General features: G+C 40.1%; 1 protein-coding gene across 1 annotated transcript in view; it reads right to left on the bottom strand.

Annotated features, from left to right (window-relative positions):
• C11H4orf51 (chromosome 11 C4orf51 homolog) overlaps window positions 1–18,529 on the bottom strand; it is a 33,520-nt gene extending 14,991 nt beyond the window's left edge. The window contains exons 1-2 of the mRNA XM_058550144.1: window positions 18,300–18,529; window positions 6,997–7,073 (exon numbers count right to left, since the gene is read on the bottom strand). Of these exons, the coding sequence (XP_058406127.1) occupies window positions 6,997–7,073; window positions 18,300–18,529 (307 nt within the window). The remainder of the gene's footprint in view (window positions 1–6,996; window positions 7,074–18,299) is intronic.
• Window positions 18,530–19,662: the final 1,133 nt, after the last annotated feature.

Below are 19,662 nucleotides of genomic sequence, written 5' to 3'. Positions count from 1 at the left end.
TTACGTCTATCTTTTAGCCAACCTTGGTCATTTTTCTAACTGAACTAGAAATGTCTCTCATTTTCTTTGGTCTGTTCGTGGAGAGAACTCCAGCAAGCTCACATATGTTGGAGTGTGGTTAGCCACTGATTTTTTTCTTTGTGAGTTCACAGTTGACAAAATAGTGTCCACGGTGCAACTTGACCTTGGTAGTTTCGTCTGGCCTTTTCATTAAGGACATTTAATGTTACCCTAATTTGCTAGCATGTATCTACCTCCCTGCTTCCACTTCTAGTCCTAGAGCTGTAACCAAATTGGGCAGTTTTGTTGATGAAACTAACAATGTTAGTAACTGCCAACAAATTCTACCTTTACATATTAGGTCCTTAAATGTTGTGCCAACCCTGAGAGAATCCTACAGGTATTTGGTGTTTAAAAATAAATTATCAAGAAAGCAAGTGTGAGTTTGTGAGCATCAGCTGTTTCAGAATCAGAGAAGCTCAAGTTTGTAAGTATTTTCCAGGTCTTCTAATAATTTAGTCCACCTGTCTGTCACAGTACAGCTCTTAGCCATACTTGTGATTCAGTTTCCTTTTCATAGACTGGGGAAAATATGATTTCCTACTCACCCATCTCTGAGTTCCTTGAAATGAAGCCTCATGAACACAAGACATAATGTTGGAGGAAAGCGAAGACAAACCATTCTTAACCTTTTCTGTGTACTGTGGTCTTAAATCGTATAAACACAAAAGAGGAGAATTTACATCCAAGATTAACAACACTTAACCCAGAGTCCACGGACACCCTGGAGGGATCCAAGATGTGTGCATTGTTGGTTTGTAGAAGTGTCTTTGTGGATATTTTCTGAAGATAGGGCCCAGAGCTTTCATCAGATTTTTCAAAGTGCCTCAAAAATATGAGGTGTCTTAAAGAGAGAGTTGCCTTGGGTTAGATGACAGAGCACATCTTTTCCTGACAGATTTTTAAGAATGAGGCATTTAATGATCTGTGTACTAGGTAAAAATTATTCTATCAATATTAAGTTTATTGAATGTGATAATTGTATTATGGTTATGTAAGAGAACATTCTTACTCTTAGGAGGTACATGGTGAAGTATTTAAAGATGTACTGTTATGATGTAATTGACTCTCAATAGTTCAGCAAAGAAGTATACACAAGTATCAATATAGAGAGCCTGAGATAAAGCTACATGTTAACAAGCGTGGCAAAATGTTAACAATTGATGAATCTAGGCAAGAGTAGGTGAATATTGATTATACTATTCCTTCAACTTTTCCATGGATTAAAAAAAGTTTTTTAAGTTGTGAATAAAAGAATAAGGCATTCACTTATCTGACTTAATTTCATAATTATAGGTAAAGAAGGAATACTATTATCCCATTTTATAGGTAGCTAAAACCAGGAAGAAAAAGACTGGGAAAACCAGCCAGCAACATCCCAAATTACATTTGAGCCATACCAAAGACAGACCTAAAAACAATGCCTCACCTTCTCCCCATCTTCTCCCCACGTAACCCCAGCCCATCCCATAGGCAGACACCTGGTTTGCTCACAGCACCCACTAAAATCACTGTGGTGCCCACTGTAGTGCTGTCTTTTAAGTTCACAGGCAAAAGCAATTGCAGCCACCTCCTAGTTGATGTTAGGCTTGAACAGTAAAGTGCACACCGTAACAGATGGCATCTTGTGACCTTCTTAATAACAGGCTTGGCTGCCAGTGTTCCCTTGTGTCCAGTCTCTGCAGGGAATTTGAAACTGTTGCCTTACACTTGAGTATTTGCTGGCAAACACATTTAACCATTTATTAGACTGTTGCCTAATTTAAAATAGTCAGAGAGAGCAAAACAAAGTTCCCAATACCTGACAAGGATGTTGGTATTTCCTGAGTCTGGGGGCCCATCCTGGGATTCTTGGGGGTACGCTGGCAATCATCCAGCATATCTGTCATTTTTAGTGTGGTGGGGACCACAATCCCAGGCTAACTGTTTATCAGACTATCTAGATTTCTTGGTGGCCAATGTGAGCTTTTTTTCTTTCTGTAGTTTAAAAGAAATGTATGCACTTCCCACAGCAAGGCATGCAAATGAGCCGGAAAACAAACTAAATCCTGGCATTAGAAGGTCCCGCTGCTGTGTCAGCCCACACCAGGAGTGAATGTGGGAACCCTGCGGCGAGCAAGGCTTGTTCTAAGTCACCTCGTTCCCTCCGTCGCACAGCCTTGGCTGTCAAGCTCCATGGTGGGAGCAGGAGGAAGGTGGAGGACGGCAGTGACTAGGTGAGGGAGCAGCCTGCCAGCCTGCCCTCCACGTCCTCGGCTGTCTCACAGGGGCAGCTTTCCTTTGTTAACAACAGAAGGCAAACAAAGGTGGCCCTGGGAAAAGACAATGAAGACATTCATGCCGAAGCCTGAGGAGTCCTCTTCTCCCCGCACAGAATGGACCTGGGAGGGCTTGGACCAAGAAGAACATTCCCAGTGCATATGGGGGGAGTGTAAAGTGTGGAACCTCGGGGTACAAACAACTCAGTTGACAGCAAGGTTGTGTGGAGTCACGCACAGGAAGAGAGAGATAAGAACTAGGCTTCTGTTTTTGGGGGGAGAGCTTCATTCCAGGGTTTCTCCTGGTAGCTGAGGGAGAGGTGAGAGTCTTTCCTGTTGGCCCCACTTCTGGGCTTCAGCACAAGAGGATGCCTGGGAGAGGGGAATTCCCCCGGATGCCTCTGCCTGGGAAAAGCTGGCCTGGGCGTGAAGCAGCCTTGACTGGGGAGCTCTGAGTCTCGCCCAGGAAAGCTGGGGCAGGTCCCCTGGTTTGGCTGCCATTCACCCCTTTATTTTTCCATCCTAGGAACAGCCTATTGTCCCCTTCTCAGGCAGACTAGAAAAGCTGTGGAAAAAGCCCCCTCTACTCAGGCATGCCCTAACCCATCTGCTTCCACCTTCATTCTGGGGCTCCAGCCTCCAGGACCAATAAACTTTGGAAATGATCCAAAAACAGCACAAGGGGGCACGTCCCTGAGACATTACGGAAACAAGATTAGCAAAGCTTGGAAGCCACAAGATGCCTATGTTACTGAGAAACGAAAGGTGCCTCCCCTGCCTCAGGCCCTGCAGGGACTAGTTATTCGCCTGCTCTCTTTCCTCTCTTCTTCTCATCCCAAGTCATGTTTGCCATCACTTTATACTACTGTAGCATATTACTGCACGTGTATGTTTCAGATTTGGGGTTCGCCTGGCTGTATCTCCCTCAGCCCGTTATAGAACCTGGGTGGGAGATGGGTGAGTGTGTATAACTAAAATGATGTACATATGCAACAGTGCCATATGCTATTTGTTCATTCACTTTTAAAGTATTACAATTTTATGTGTTACTACACAGGATTCTAAAGACTGCCATTGGAAACACAAGTTTTTGAAAGGTTGCTTCCCTTTTGGAAGACAAATTATAAACAAGAAACTACCTCTATAAGGAAATATGTTGTAGGGGAGAAAAAGTCAACAATGGAAGGTCCAGAAAACCATTGTTCAACACACAATTATAGGACATCTGGTTTGTGTTGAGCCCTGTCCCAGCTCCTGGACATACAAAGACAAACAAGACATACAAGTTCCTGCTCTCATGAAGCTTATGTTCTAGAAGAAGAAAGAGATAATAAACAAATAATCAAATACTGTAATACGTAGAAAGCAAACCAGGCACCAAGATAGAAATTAAGGAGGAAAGAGTGTGAAGAACTGGCATTAAATATGGTGGTCAGGGAAAGCCTCTCTGAAGAGGTGACATTTAAATTCAGACCTGAAGGATACAGCTCAGCAGAGCTGGGATAATTGCATTCCAGCAAAGAGATAGTATGTGCAAGGGTCCTGAGGTGGGAAATGGCTTAGCATTTTCAAGTTACTAAAATGTAACTGGAACAGAGTGAGCAAAAGGGAGGAGGCATGAAATGAGACTGGAAAGATAGGCAGGGTCACATTCGTGCAAGACTTTACAGGCCCTGGTGAGGAATTAGGATTTTATCACAAGTATGACAGGAAACAGAAGTGACATCATCTCATTTATGCTTTAAGATCTCCCTGTGTGACGACATGACTTATGGGGTAGTCTGGTGAATTCTTATTGCTTTTAGAAGTCATAAGGTTTGGAGAAGGCATCACAGAAGAATAAAAGTGGGAGTAAAGAAATAGGAGGAAAAGAAGGATGTTAAAAATGGGCACAAACACATAACATGACAAACATATTCACTTGCTCTCTTAGAATATTATTTGGCTCTTGTCAATATTCTCCTAGACACTCTTTGTAAAAGGCTGTATACCGTAAAAACAGCTCCAGGTAGCGGTTTTGGGGACTTGGAATTTGTTGTCTGTGGTTATAGAATATCCAAAGGAGATCTTGCACATGTTGTCACATCTGGGCTGTGACATGGTCACACTGTATAAAACTTCTTCCCTAGGACATAGGACATCTCTGGAACAGCAAGAACACAAGAGGCCAGGGTAGCCTTTTGCAAGGGTGTCCAGGGCTCATCATAGCAGGGTACAGGTGTGGGACACAGGTGTGGCGCTAAGAACAAGAGAAGGGAATGGGATAGCCAGTGAACGCTGCCCCAGCTGTGTCACAGTCTGCCTTCCACCATGCTCCTCATAAACTGCTTCTGCTGGAGGGAAGCTTTTTAATTAAACAAAACTTGCTAGAATCTGTCTTAGCAGAGTGCAAATAGAGAGAAAGTTGAATTGTTTAACAATTTGTTTGTTTTGCAGTTTTATGATACTTGATTTTGATTTTTATTAGCTATTGCTTTGTTATTCTCTGAATCTGGGAGATGAGCCTATGATGGGCCATGGGAAGGAAAAGCCACAACCAAATCAAACACTTGGAAAGAGAATTAATAGTAACGCAAAGGGAAAACCACCTTAGTGTGGGCAAAACAAATAAGACTGAACTCTTTGAAAGGCTGTTGTGAAAAATAATTTGAAAACTTTTTCCCTCATCAGGATCGTGAATCACACTTAAGCCCAACCCATCTTATTTGCATATCCATATGAATGGATACATTTCTACAAAGAGACAGTCAACAGACCAATGTCCACCAGTCCTGAGCAAATGTATACAGTTGGCTTGTATTGTATTGACGATTTGATCCTTGGCTTCTTAAACTCCCGTCATTAGGAGCTTCTAGCACAATTAAAGTTGATAATCCAAACATGAGACATGGAAATTGAAAAGAAGCACAAGGAGAAGTTATCATTCGGCCAAATTAAATAATTCTACCTTGATGTCACCTCTTAATGAAGAGAGTAGTCATCAATTAAGTTAAAATGACCATTTGAGGAAAGGGAAAAAGGCAATATGGGCCAAGTCCATTAATAAATCATCATTCTGAATATATACACTGAGGTCATTTCTACCTTTCTTCCTGCCAACACTTTACCATACAAACAGGAGAGGAGATAGGAAAACAAAGTAATACCTATCATATGGTGGTAAATTATTGCTTTTGTTGCTCACGTTACCATGCTTCAGCTACTCCCACCCATCCAACCGCGGGACCACTCAGCTATCAGCTCTCACAGGCCATAGGTGGTTGATCAGAACTTTGAAGGGCACCAATAGCAGTGTAAATGTAACAGGATTGTACCCTGTGCTACTCAGATCAGATGCACCGTCATCTTAACTTACTATGAATGATGTGACCAGGCTGTGAAATTTCCCGTACCCTCGCTCAGACTTGTCTCCAAGCTACATAGTGTGTTTTAATTTTATGTTGATTACTGCAAAGGAGAGAAAGCAAGTCTTTCCTCATTTTAACAATAGCACAAATGGTTAGCTGTCCTGTCCTCTTGCCTCAGCAAACCATAGAGGAACACATAAAACCCGTCTGAAACGTATTATTCTCATAAAGTCAAATTTTATTAGGAAACCCAGCAGAATAGTGATTGTCCAAGGCAGCCATTAAAAACCTTTATCTCCATTATTTAGGAAAAACCCATAAGGCTGCAGGATAGCTCTTTTCACTGCCCACCCTCCCCTGCAACACATGCATAGTGTTAAACCTTTAAATATGACAGCAAAAAATATTACCAGAATATTTTATAAAGTGCTAAAAAAATCCTAATTTGAGATTACAATTATTAGTCTTATTAAACCTTCGAAGATTCAACCTTGAGAGATGGAAATTATATGGGAAAAACCAACTGTGTTTCTTCCTCAAAATCAGATTGCGTGGCAGGAGGGCCAGCTGTTCCCTTCCACAGCACGCAGTTGTCACTAGGAAGTGGCTCCCAGCCGAGGAATCCATTTCTGAACTCCCTGGCCTGTAGCTGGGGCCTTGTGACTCCTTCTCCCATTGGAATGTGAGCATAAGAGATGTGTGTCATATCCAGGCTGCAATGGTGAACAAGTAGGTGTGCCTTCCCACCCCTTCATCCCCCCTGCCAGATGAAAACAAAGGACTCCGGGCTCCAGGGGATGGTGGAACCCCAAGATGAAGGAAGTCTGTGTCCCTAAATTACCAAGTGGAAAGTCCGCCTGCAGAACACCCACCTTGGCTTTTATATGAAGAAAAATAATACCTTTTATTGTATTAAGCAACCAGAATTTGGAGGTTATCTATTATAGCAGCTGGTGTTATCCTAATTTAACTAAAACAGGGTGGAGGTGGTTATAGATTAGCAAATATAGTTTACTAGTTGTTGGTTTATAGCTTTGGTTTGTCTTCTTGGTTATTTGATGTACCCAGTAAAGCTCAGATTACATTACCTAGAGCTCTAAGCTCTGGCAGAAGTTACATTCTGGAACTAATGTGGAGGAGGAAAACTTTTGCCTTGGAATAACTGTCATTTTTAAGAGTGACAGATCCAGAGTAGAACATGCTCTTTTTTTTTGCTAAAGACACCTTGCCTTTAGTAAGCACGTGGAAACCATATGGACTACAATCAAGAACCTGAGAGTTATCAACACATGGCAAAGGGCTATGCTCAGAACAGGTCATGCTGCACTTACCTTTAGCATCTGTGGTCTCCTGGGGACCAGCCCTGCAGACTGTGGGGCTGCAGGCAGAGCAGTTGGGCGACGACAACCTGAAGAAAGAAAATAGAAGAAAGAAGTAATAAGTTTATGTGTTTATAAGTTGCAGCCTGTGGACTTAGAGGAACCTTTCGCTCATGTTTTCAGTTGATTTCTTAAACTTTTGCTTCTCCTCTTCCTCTCTTTCCACACCCCCAACCATAACCCCACACTCCCATAAAATCACCCCAAGTTGGACTTTCTCATTGTCTTCAGTGATTTGTTTGTTCCCTGATTTGTTGTAAACGGGTAAAATGTTCAACTTTTGTACATGAAAAGCTCAAACATTAAGTTCATAATTGTTTTGACAGGATTTATGAGTCTTTCTCTAGGGAGTTGTTTTCAAAATAAGATCAGTGCTATGAATGGAATAGGAAATATTACAGAAATTTTGTTGGTTTCCCAGTATAAGTTAGAACTTAATAGCTGTGGAGTAACTTGGAGACTCACAGATGCTGTGTCTATCCTTTGAAACACATCTCTATCTGTTTCCCTGAATGCAGACATGATCTCTTTTTAGGCAAGCCGGGGCTTGGTGGGAAGCACAGGTCCTTTTGTACGGAATGGACAGAGTCATCAATTTCTAGAGTGCAACACAAGGTGGCCATTGTTTTAGGCCTCTGATTGAGGAGGAGGAGGGTATCCAAGCTCTAGGGACCTGGAACTGTCTGTGAGATAGGGGTAGAGCAGAATTGATGTAAACCTAAAGAGTCCTAAAATGCTCCTGTACATGTATTCAGCCAACGAACCAGTCCTAGTCATTCCTGAGACAGGGGCTGGTGGCCCACCTTGCATTTTTCTTCTAACCTACAGCAGCAGTTGAATCACCTGTGGGTATTAATTTAAAAATGCAGATTTCTGAGCCCAACCCCAGTAATTATTTTTCAGTAGGTTTGGGGCAGGTGGTCTGATCCAGGTAGTCAGGGGACCAGTCTCCTGACTTCTATGGGAATCACTCCTTGCTTCTCTTTATATTTTTTGTCACCTAAGTGGACATACCCAGTCACTATAGTTTGGTTTGGGCTGTTTTTTTTAAATTTTATATAAATGGAATTATACAATATATATTGCGTCTGGCTCAAAATGCTCAACGTTGTGTTTGTGACATTACTGAGTGTAATGATAGTTTGTTCCTCTTCATTGACACTGTTTAAACATACACCTGTCTATCCATTCAGCTTAGATGAATAGAACTTATTCTAAAATTGGTTTATTTTCAGTTTTTCGGCTATTATGAAAAATGCTGCTATGAACATACTTGTGCCCATTTCTTGGTACACGTGTGAAAATGCATTTCAGCTGGGTGTATACTTAGAAGTGGAATTGCTAAGTCTTAGGGTATCCATAGCATCAACTTTAGAAGACAAGACCAAACTGTTTTCCTAAAGGGTTATATCAGTGTACATTCCCACCAACTGTATATGAGAGAACTCACTGTTCTACATCCTCACTAACATTTAGTATTAATGATCTTTTTAATTTTAACCTTTCTGGGGGATTATTCTACATGAGTATGCTCCTTGTGGTTTTAATTTGCATTTCCTGATTACTAATGTGGTTAAATACCTTTTGATAAGTTTATTGGTCTCTTGGATGTCTTGGTTTATGAATTTCATTTTTAAAGTCTCCCATTTTTCTAGTGGGTTGTCTTTTTCATGTTAATTTGTAGGGGTTCTTAATATGTATCATAGTTACAAACCCTGTGTCTGTCACTGAGTGGAAAATATCTTCCTCCTCTCTGTGGCTTGCCTTTTCATACTTTTAATGGTGTATTTTGTTAAAGAGAACCATTTAATTTTAAGGTAGTCCAATTTATCTAACTTTTTCTTTGTGCTTAGCACTTTTTGAGTTCTGCTTAAGAAATCTTTGCCGACTTCAAGAGCACCAAGATATTTCCTATGTTGTCATCTAATGTTTCTATTGTTTTACCTTTTACACTTACGTCTTTAATTCATCTAGAATTAATCTACCTGGAATTCAAAACATGGCCTTTCGCCACTGCTCTGCCACTTTTTTCATAAATAAGTGCCCGTATAAGCATGGGTCTGCTTCTGGGCTCCTTATTCTGTTCCATTCGCCTACTTGTCTATCTTTGTGCCGTAATACCATCCTGCCTCAATTACTGTACAATAAGTTTTGTTATCTGTAGAACAAGCCCTCTCACTTCGTTCTTTTTTGAGAGTGTTCTGGCTATTTCCTGGCCTTGAATCATCTTATCAAGTTCCACAAAAACACCTATTGGAATTGCACTGAATCTATAAATCAATTTGGAGAGAAACAATATTTTTACGATATTCAGTCTTCCAATCCATGAACATGGTTTCTCTCTCCATTTACTTAGATCTTTATTTTCTTTCATTAATGTTTGAAAGTTTTCTGTGTAGAGATCTTGCACATCTTTGATTACATTTATCCCTAGAAACTTGACATATTTTAGCAAAGTGGCATTTTTTTAAATTTCATTTTTAGGGGCTGGCCCTGTGGCATAATGGTTCAGTGGCCCAGGTTTGCAGGTTCAGATCCCAGGCATGGACCTACACCATTCATCAGCCATGCTGTGGTGGCGACCCACATATAAAATAGAGGAAGATTGGCACAGATGTTAGCTCAGGGCAAATCTTCCTCAGCAAAAAAAAGTTCATTTTTAAACTTACTAGTAATAATATTCTCTTATACTGTAACACTTTTATACTGTAACTATAACTTTTAAACTCTTACTAGTACTAATTTTCTTTTATATTTCCTGCTTTTAGACATTCATGAAATTTTGTATCATGCTATACTTTCCTTTATTATAAAAATGTATAGTTTCCTTTATCATAAACATGTTTCTGCTCTCCATTCGACCTGTATTACTTTTCTGTTGCTGCTGTAACAAACTAATGCTCTGTATTTGTCCTGTGGCTTTAGGAGTTGCTGGCACAGGGCCTCTTCATTTCGGAAGCACAGTCCCACACGCTGCTGCTGTTTCACTCAGGGATTTGTCTCTATTAGTACCAACTCAGAAAGGAAAATCATTGCTTTTCAAATAATTTGGGACTATTCTGAGAGGCCCCATCAGGGTTATCACAGCTTTCTTCTTTTCTGGGTTTCTATTGCTCCTGAGTGACCGCGAGGCCAATTGGGAGGGTCCAAGGTTGAGACAGGGAAGCAAGCATTGCCCTAAGCAGTAAAGGAGAGAAGAGGGCTAACCCCACAACATCCAGTGTCTCCTGAATCAGTGACTATTGAGAAGCCCTGAACCAACACCAAGTTTGGTATCAGGTGGCCATGTCGCTAGAACATGATTTTTACCCTCTTACAAAGTGACGTTTCCCATTGTTTTCTGATCGTAATAATCATGTCGAGCATTTGTTAAACCTACAGATTCACCAGTGCCTCGAAATCAGAATTCCTAAAGGGAGTGGCTTGAGAATCTTTGTTTTTATTTATTTATTTATTTTAAAGTATTTTTTGAGAAAGATTGGTCCTGAACTAACATCTGTTGCCAATCTTCCTCTTTTTCTTTTTTCTCCCCAAAGCCCCAGTACATAGTTGTATATCTTAGTTATAGATCCTTCTAGTTCTTCTATGTAGGACACTGCCTCAGCATGGCTTGATGAGCGGTGAGTAGGTCCGCACCCAGGATCCGGCAAACCCCGGCAACTGAAGCAGAACACGAGAACTTAATCGCTACACCACCAGGCCAGCTGAGAATGTTTTTTTTAACAAGATCATTTTCATAATCAAACAAGTGTAGGAAGCACCGCTCTCAAGGACTATCCAGGGATGGGAGTGGTCAGTTTCAATGCCACAAACCCTGCTGTTCTCACCAAGGTTCTGCAGGGTTCCTTGAAAACATACTCCTTGGATTGTTGCACACTTTTGGTTAATTTCCAGAGTTTTGTAAAAGTTGGTTTTGACAGTTTTTGCTAGGGTTTTTCTGTTTTTATGGAGGGGTGGATATACATAGGTCCTCTCTCTGCATTCTGGAAGTCCTACCCTTCACAGGTTTGTTGTAGTAGTAGTAATAGTGGTATTACTATTGTAAAATATACATAAAATTTACCATTTCGGCCATTTTTTAAGTGTACATTTCAGTGGTGTTAAGTACATTCAAAATGTTGTGCAACCATCACTACCGTCCGTCTCTTGAACTTTTTCATCACCCCAAACAGAAACTCTGAACCCATTAAACAATAACTCACGAATTCCCCCTTCCCCCGGTCCCTGGTAATCTCTATTCTACTCTCTATCGCTATGAATTTGCCTATTCTAGAGTCCTCACATAAGTAGAATCATATACTATTTGTCCTTTTGTGGCTGGCTTTTTTCACTTAGCATAATGTTTTCAGGGTTCATCCATGTTGTAGCATGTATCAGAATTTCATTTGTTTTCAAGACTAAATAATATTCGCTGTATGTATATACATGTTTTATTCATCCATTCATGTGTTGATGGACATTTGGGCTGTTTTCAACTTTTGACTATTACCGTCACTTGTTTTTTATGTGTCATATTTTATTTATAAGTCAATTCAAAATATTTTCTAATTTTCATTGTGATTTTATTTCAACCCATGAGTTATACAAGAGTGTATTGTTAAATTTTAAATATTTAGACAGGGCCGGCCCTGTGGCTTGGCGGTTAAGTGTGTGCGCTCCACTACCAGCGGCCTGGGTTCGGATCCCGGGCGCGCACCGACGCACCGCTTCTCCGGCCACGCTGAGGCCGCGTCCCACATACAGCAACTAGAAGGATGCGCAACTACGACATACAACTATCTACTGGGGCTTTGGGGAAAAAAAAGGAGGAGGATTGGCAATAGATGTTAGCTCAGAGCCGGTCTTCCTCAGCAAAAAGAGGAGAATTAGCATGGATGTTAGCTCAGGGCTGATCTTCCTCAAAAAAAAAATAAATAAAAATAAATATTTAGACATTTTCTAGTTTTCTTTTTATCATTGATTTCTATGACAATAACACTTGTCAAGAGAACATACTTTGTATGATTCGAATCCCTTGAATTTGATACTTTTTACTGGCCCAACAGATGGTTAATTTTTGAAAATGTTCCACATGCTCTTGAAAAGAATGTATCTCCTGCAGTTGGTGGGTTCAGTACTTTAGATGTGTCAGTTAGAAACAGTGTCTTAATTGTGTTGTTCGGATTTGGTGTGTCCTTGCTGATTATTTGTTTGTTTCAGCAGTTACTGAAAGAGGTGTGTTAAAATGTTGAATTATGGTTGTGGATTTGCTTCTTTCTCCTTTTAGTTTCCTCAGTTTTACCTAATAAGCTTGGAGACTGTGTTATTAGATGCAGACAAATTTAGGATTGTTGCATCTTCCTATTTGGTTGATCCTTCTATCATTATAAAATGTCCCTCCTTAACTCTAATAATACTTCTTGCCTTCTGACCATCCCACATGCAGTAGCCCTCCTATCCACCCCTCCTCCCTTTTTAAAATATAAATTTTAACTTTAGAAAACTTTTAGATTAACAGAATTATTGTGAAGATAATACAGAGAGTTCCAGTATACTCCACACCCAGTTAGCCCTATTTTATTAGCATCTTACATTAGTATCGTATATTTGTAACAATTAATGGACCAATGTTTGTTTTTTGTTAGTGCTGTCAAGTCAATCCCAACTCCTAGCCTTGCTGTGTACAGCAGAGAGGAACCCTGCCCAGTCTTTTTGTGCCATCCTCTCACCTTCCAGTGCTGTATCAGACAATGCTCTGCTGCTACTCATAAGGTTTTCATGGCCAGTCTCTTCAGAAGTAGGTGGCCAGGTCCTTCTTCCTAGTCTGTCTAGTCTGGAAGCTCTGCTGAAACTTGTCCACCATGGGTGACTCTGCTGGTATTTGCAATACTGGTGGCATCACAGCAACACACAGCTGCCACAGTATGACAACCGACGGACGGGGGTGTGGTTTCCTGACTGGGAAACAAACCCGGGCCATGGTGGTGAGAGTGCCAAATCTCAACCACTAGACCACCAGGCTGGCTAATGAACCAATATTGACACATTATAAACTGGAGTCCATACTTTATTCAGATTTCCTCAGTTTTTCCCTAATGTCCTCCTTCTGTTCCAGGATCCTATCTACGATACCACATTGCATTCAGTTGTCATGTCTCCTTAGGCTCCTCATAATAGTGACAGTTTCTCAGACTTTCCTTGTTTTGATGACCTTGACAATGTTGAGGATTACTGATCAGGTATTATTTTGTAGAATGTCCCTGAATTGGGAGTTATCTGATGTTTTTCTCATGATTAGATGAGGGTAATGTATTTTGGGGAAGAAGACCACAGAGGAAAAGTACCATTCTCATCACATCATACCAAGGGTAAAGACTATCAATATGGCTTATCATTGTTGATATTAACTTTGATCAGCTGGCTTGAAGTAGCGTTTGTCGGGGTTCCCCACGATAAAGTTACTCTTTTTTTCCCCTACTATAGTCACTGGGAGAAAGTCAGTATGCACAGCTCACACTTAAGGAATACTGAGTTATGCCCCATCTCCTTGGACACAAAGTAACTACATAAATTATTTGGAATTCTTCTGCATGGGAAATTTGCCCTTTCTCCCTCATTAATGTATTTATTCAATCATTCATTTATGCCAGTATGGACTCGTGGATATTTATTTTATACTTTGGGCTACAATACAATACTACTTTATTTTATTGCTCAAATTTTTCCAGCTTTGGCCATTGGGAGCTCTTTCAGTTGGCTCCATCACTGTTTTTTTGTTTTGTTTTTTTGACACTTTTCTATTTTCTGGCACTACAAGATGCTTCAGGCTCATCTTGTATATCTCCTTCCCCAGTCTGAGAATCGCCATTTCTCCAAGAAACTCTAGGAGAAGGGTATCAGAAACCAAAATCTGGGCATTAGGTGTGGTTGTTCTTACAAGGTATTGCTTCTAGGCCCTCTCAGCTGATGATCCATACTGATATGGGCTGCACATAGGGACTTTCTTCCAGAGAACAATTAAATATATGTGTACAGACTAACCCATGTATATATACATATCTATAAATATTTCTATATGTAACCATCTATATCTGTATTAAGCTGAAGATGACTTCATACTGATGTTTCCAATTCTAGTCCATTACCACATGGATCACTCTAGTCTCTTCCCCTTGTTTATCTTTAGCCTTCTACTCCAACAGCAAGAAACCTGGCTCCCACCATCCACCATTCATTTACTTAATTGTTCAATTCCAGTATATCTGTATAGTGGTTTCTGAATTATTACCTGTACCCCCATGGGAAACCACTTTATCAACTAGAGTACAGTGCTTACGTAAAATTCCTGTAACATTTTAGTGTTACAAACTCCACTCATTTCCAAAGTTACTTAGATCAGCACCTTATTCTCACAGCCCCTTCAGTAAAGTTGTTTCATACATTTGTAGTACAATATTGCTTTGTCATATTTTGTATTCCATCCTGGGGTCCCCTGATGTCCTAAATAATTTTTTTCATTTATATGTATTAAGGTTTACTTTTTGTTCTCTAAAGTGCTATAGGTTTTTGACAAAAACTTAATGTCTTATATTCACCATTACAGTGTCATACAGAACAGGTTCACTGACCTAAAAAATCCCTGTGCTTCACCCACTCAACCCTCTCCAATCCTCTGACCACCACTGATCTGTTTACTGTCTTAATTTTGCTTTTCTGTGATATCATATAATTGAAATCCTACAGTATATGACTTTTTCAGACTGGCTTCTTTCACTTAGGAATATGGAGCTAAGATTCATCCATGTCTTTTTGTGGCTTGAAACCTCATTTCTTTTTATTGCTAAATAATATTCCATTGTATAGATGTACCACAGTTTGTTTATCCATTCACCTACTGAAGGACATCTTGATTCCTTCCAATTTTTGCCAATTATAAATAAAGCTGCTATAAACATTCATGTGCAGGTTTTTGTGTGGACATAAATTTGCAGATCAGTTAGGTAAATACCTAGGAGCATGATTGCTAGACCATATAGTAAGACTATGTTTAGTTTTGTAAGAAACTGCTGCCCCTCTTTGTCTTTAACAAAGTTCCCTATTTGTTTCCTTCAAAGCACGAATGGTTTGTTTCCCTGGTGACTGTTTCCCTCAGTAGACTATAAGCTTCATGAAGGCAAGGGTCATACATGCTTTAATCACTGATGTAGACCCAGCATTTAGCCTAAAAGACCTTACACATAGTAGGACCTTAATAAATATTTGATTAATGAATGAATAAATGAAAAATTTAATGAATAAATAAAACATCAAGACTTAAAAATTCATGCTTGAGCCATATCCCTGTCTTAGGAATTCCAAAATGCAACTCTTCCTTTATTTTAATCTTGGCAGACAACTGGAATTGATACCAATATTCCATAATAGCTTAAAGTTCTGTACCACTCTAATCTCCATTCTCCCAGTGTAGGATGCTTCTTTTTCGCATGTTTATGAATTTTACATACAGTAGTCCCCCCATCCGTGGTTTTGCTTTCTGCAGTTTCAGTTACCCATGGTCAACCGTGATCCAAAAATATGAAATAGCAAATTCCAGAAAATAAACAATTCATAAGTTTTAAATTGCATGCCGTGCTGAGTAGGGGGATGAAATCTTGCCCTGTCCCCCACCACCAGATATGAATCATCCCTTTGTCCAGCATATCCACACTGCATACGCTACCCGCCTATTAGTCACTTAGTAGCCATCTAGGTTATCAGATCGAATGTGGCAGTATCGCAGTGCTTGTTGTCAAGTCACCCTTATTTTACTTAATAATGGCCCCAAAGTGCAAAAGTAGTGATGCTGGCAATTCAGATATGCCAAGGAGAAGCTGTAAAGTGCTTCCTTTAAGTGAAAAGGTCAAAGTTCTCGATTTAATAAGGAAAGGAAAAAAAATTGTATGCCGAGGTTGCTAAGATCTACAGTAACTTTTATTACAGTATATTGTTATAATTGTTCTATTTTATTATTAGTTATTGTTGTTAGTCTCTTAGTGTGCCTAATTTATAAATTAAACTTTATCATATGTATGTATGTATAGGAAAAAACGTAGTATCTGTAGGGTTCAGTACTATCTGCAGTTTCAGGCATCCACTGGGGGTCTTGGACCATATCCCCCATGGATAAGGGGGGCTACTGTATTTGCTGTTAAAACTAATTCAGGACCAAATGATCAAGACTTCCACCAAGTTTCTTCTGTCTTGCACAATATGGGGTATTCAATGTATGTGGAGAATAAATAAAGTGTATAAAAAGTATTGTGTTGTATACCTTAATATATTCCTGACTTAACACATTTTAAATGATCAGTCATTTCATATTTTATTCAGTAATTCCCCTTGGACCATTTTGATTTTATAGCAGTGTAAAAATGTCTCTTTACGGCTTTACAAAATTTTAATCAAATAACTTTTCTTCAGAATTTAAGACATTTGTCCTTGGGGCTAAAATTAACCAAGAAAAAGATTAAAAACAAAAGCAAATTTAGAATATAGTCAGTACTTTCAAAAGGAGCTGAATCTGCCATTCATCTTCACTTATAACACTTGCTGCTTCTTAGCCTATAATAGAATAGCAGTAGTTGTGAAAAGGATATATTTATATTTCTGAGATAAACCTCACAAGCTTTGCTTTTTTGTGGTTGGCAATGTCACGGGGCACCTTGGTTGGAATGATTCACATAATGATCATACTCTGAATAGGAAATAAATTCAAAGTTCTGTACATTTTTAGGGCCGGCTCCATGGCCTAGTGGTTAAGTTCGGCACACTCTGCTTTGGCGGGCCAGATTCAGTTCCCAGGCACGGACCTATGCCACTCATCGGTGGCCATGCTGTGGCAGTGACCCACATACAAAATAGAGGAAGACTGGCAACAGATGTTAGCTCAGGGCGAATCTTTGTCAGCAAAAAAGAAAATTCTGTATGTTTTCACCAGATGTCATATTTCTGCATTTTTTCAGTGATTAAATAATTTTTTTTATACTCTGGTGAGTGGCTCTGTTTGGATACCAGCTTTCAAACACTACTTATTTTCAGAGAGGACCCCCAGCAGTGCTTGAAGACTCCCCTATCTACAAGAGGTGCCTCGAAATTCACAGAATTAGCCAAGGGACTTCCAAAGTTAACTGAAGTGTCAACATACTTGAGAGCTACTAAAAATGCAGAGACTGTGGTTTGTTGGAATGAACCAGACAAGGCATCCAACTGGAAGTGCTTCTGAGACATTTTAGCTGAAGCTAAAATGCTTAAGCTTAAGCATTGTTTTGATAATTTGGAAAGCCCTGGAAGGCAATATAACTAATATTTATTAGGATCTTACTTGAGTTATTCCTTACATCTCAACTTGGAGCCAATAATTCAATTGATTTTGAAATAGATTTCCAGAATTTGGACAAGATATCTGACAGTTAATATCCAGAGGGACATATTTCATAACAAGCCCTGAGATTTTTCCACATCCCCACTTATGCTTTCTGTCTCACACTCACTGAGCTCCTTGCAGTTCTCTGATAATCCTTGAGATTAAATGCTTCTTTCCTTGTGCATCTCTCTCCTCCATGCAGTGCTTCTTTCCTTTCCCCACATTCTAAACCAGCCCAGAGGAACGCTGCTTTACTGAGATCTTTCCAGAAACACAATACCCCTTCCCCCACCACAGACACTGATAATATCTCCTTTCTTTGTGCTGATTACTTATTTCTATGGTTTCAGTTACCATACTAAACTGAAATTAATCTTTTCCTGTGGGCCTATCGTAGAGCTTGGTTTATAGTAAATACTCAAGAAATGTCTTTTGGGCCCTCAACACCTGCCTCCATCGATAGACAATACAAGGTGGGGAGCAGAGGAGGATTTGCTTGACCTTCTTCCTGCTCTGAGGGAATTTTTCAACTCCTGTTTGGAAAAACTAGACAAGAAACAAACTGAAATTCTCTGGAGCACCTCTTTGCTGTACAAAGAACACAAAATATCTACAATTTAATCCAATACTCATATTTTTTTCTTTTCAAGAGCAGGTAGTTAGACATAATTTTCGGAGTACTACATAGAGAATACACTCATAGTTTCAGCTGGTAACTGACATTTAGCCCTTTTGCCAGTGACATTTACGCAGGAAAATATGCAGAGTTAAGGTCTATGAAGTCTCTCAGGGTCTACAATACCCTCTTTCTTCTAGTAGCATTCTGGTCTATTTATAGTGACATATCCAGGTGCAAATTACAAAGAAATCTTACTGGTTACACTCAGGCCAATGCTGTCCTGCTTTATAAGAAAATCGGCTGCACATGGACTCATCCAGTTGTTTTCTCCGGTAACTGCCCAAATATGTTGTTACAGAAGAATCTGACCATCTTGTTTCATTCTGCCAAGATGCTCCAGCCTTGCGTCTGATCACATTAAACTCTTGAGAAGTAAGAGGGCTAAAGGGCAGAAGAATTTGTGGAGTCAAGTAGAAGTGTGACATCGCTATGGATGGCCTGCTCTGAGTGACAAGTTTTCAAGCCCTCTGCATAATGAAGAATTAATTTCCTTCTAGTAGCAAGAAGTAATTGACTGGGCTCACCAAACTCTAACTCTGACAGTTGGCAGAATGCAGAAGCTTAACTCTCTTCAAGTTGCCAAGCAACGGATCGCAAAATTCCACAAATACTACCCTCTCCCCAAACCCAAATTGTAACCAGCAAATTTGTAAGTTATATAACTTTCTGGCCTTTGCTCTAAGCAATATACTGCTACAAATTATGGCAAGAAAGCAGGTGGCAACTGCTTTAATAAATAAAGCAGTGAATCCTAATGACGGTGGTTTAAGAGGTGGGAACAGAGATAAAAGGACGATGCCAAGCATTCGTTTCCTCTAAAGAACAGCCTCCAAGGGTCTGGAAGCAAACATGAACTGCTCGTGATGTCAACAATAGCAGGTGACTCAAAGAGCTTCTCAGATGTCATAGAGCAATGGTGCTTAAGCTGGCTGCACACAACAGTCACCCCAGAGGCTGGTAAAAGAAGCAGAAGCTCAGGCCTCACCTCCCCCTGCCCCGCCCCCGTAGATTCTGATGTAATTGGTGTGGAATGGGGCTCAGGCATCAGTATTTTTTAAAACCTTACTCCTGGAGGATTCCAAAGTGCAGCCAGGGTTAAGAATTAATGTCATTGAAGTGCCACCGGTGAACCCTTTTTAGATTGAGAAGTCACAGCATTCAGTCTATTCACATGGTCTCCTCCATCCTTTAATAATTACTCTAAATCGGGTTGATATGTTTGCCCATTCTTCTCCACGTTAACAAACAATTCACTGGCAAATCGAAATAGATCTTTCAACATTCGTCGTCCTCTCTTTTATCAACTCTTGGAGCAGTAGTTCTCAGCTCTCGGTGCTCATTCACATAACCTGTGGAATTCTTTATGAATACGGATGTCATGCCTACCTTGCAGGTATCCACGAGCAACTCTGTGAGTGGATCCAGCATCTGCATTAACAAAAAGAATCTCCATAGGTGATTGGATCTGCACCTAGGAGGCACATTAATCATGCAGAGCCCGCAGGCCTACTTTCATAGACTGTAGGTCTGAGGAGGAGCCCAGGAATCAGCATATTTA

This window comes from Diceros bicornis, chromosome 11 (genome assembly GCF_020826845.1).
Source record: "Diceros bicornis minor isolate mBicDic1 chromosome 11, mDicBic1.mat.cur, whole genome shotgun sequence".
NCBI lineage: Eukaryota > Metazoa > Chordata > Mammalia > Perissodactyla > Rhinocerotidae > Diceros > Diceros bicornis.
The sequence above is the reverse complement of the archived record's forward strand: the minus strand, read 5'-3'. Positions and strand labels throughout refer to the sequence as shown.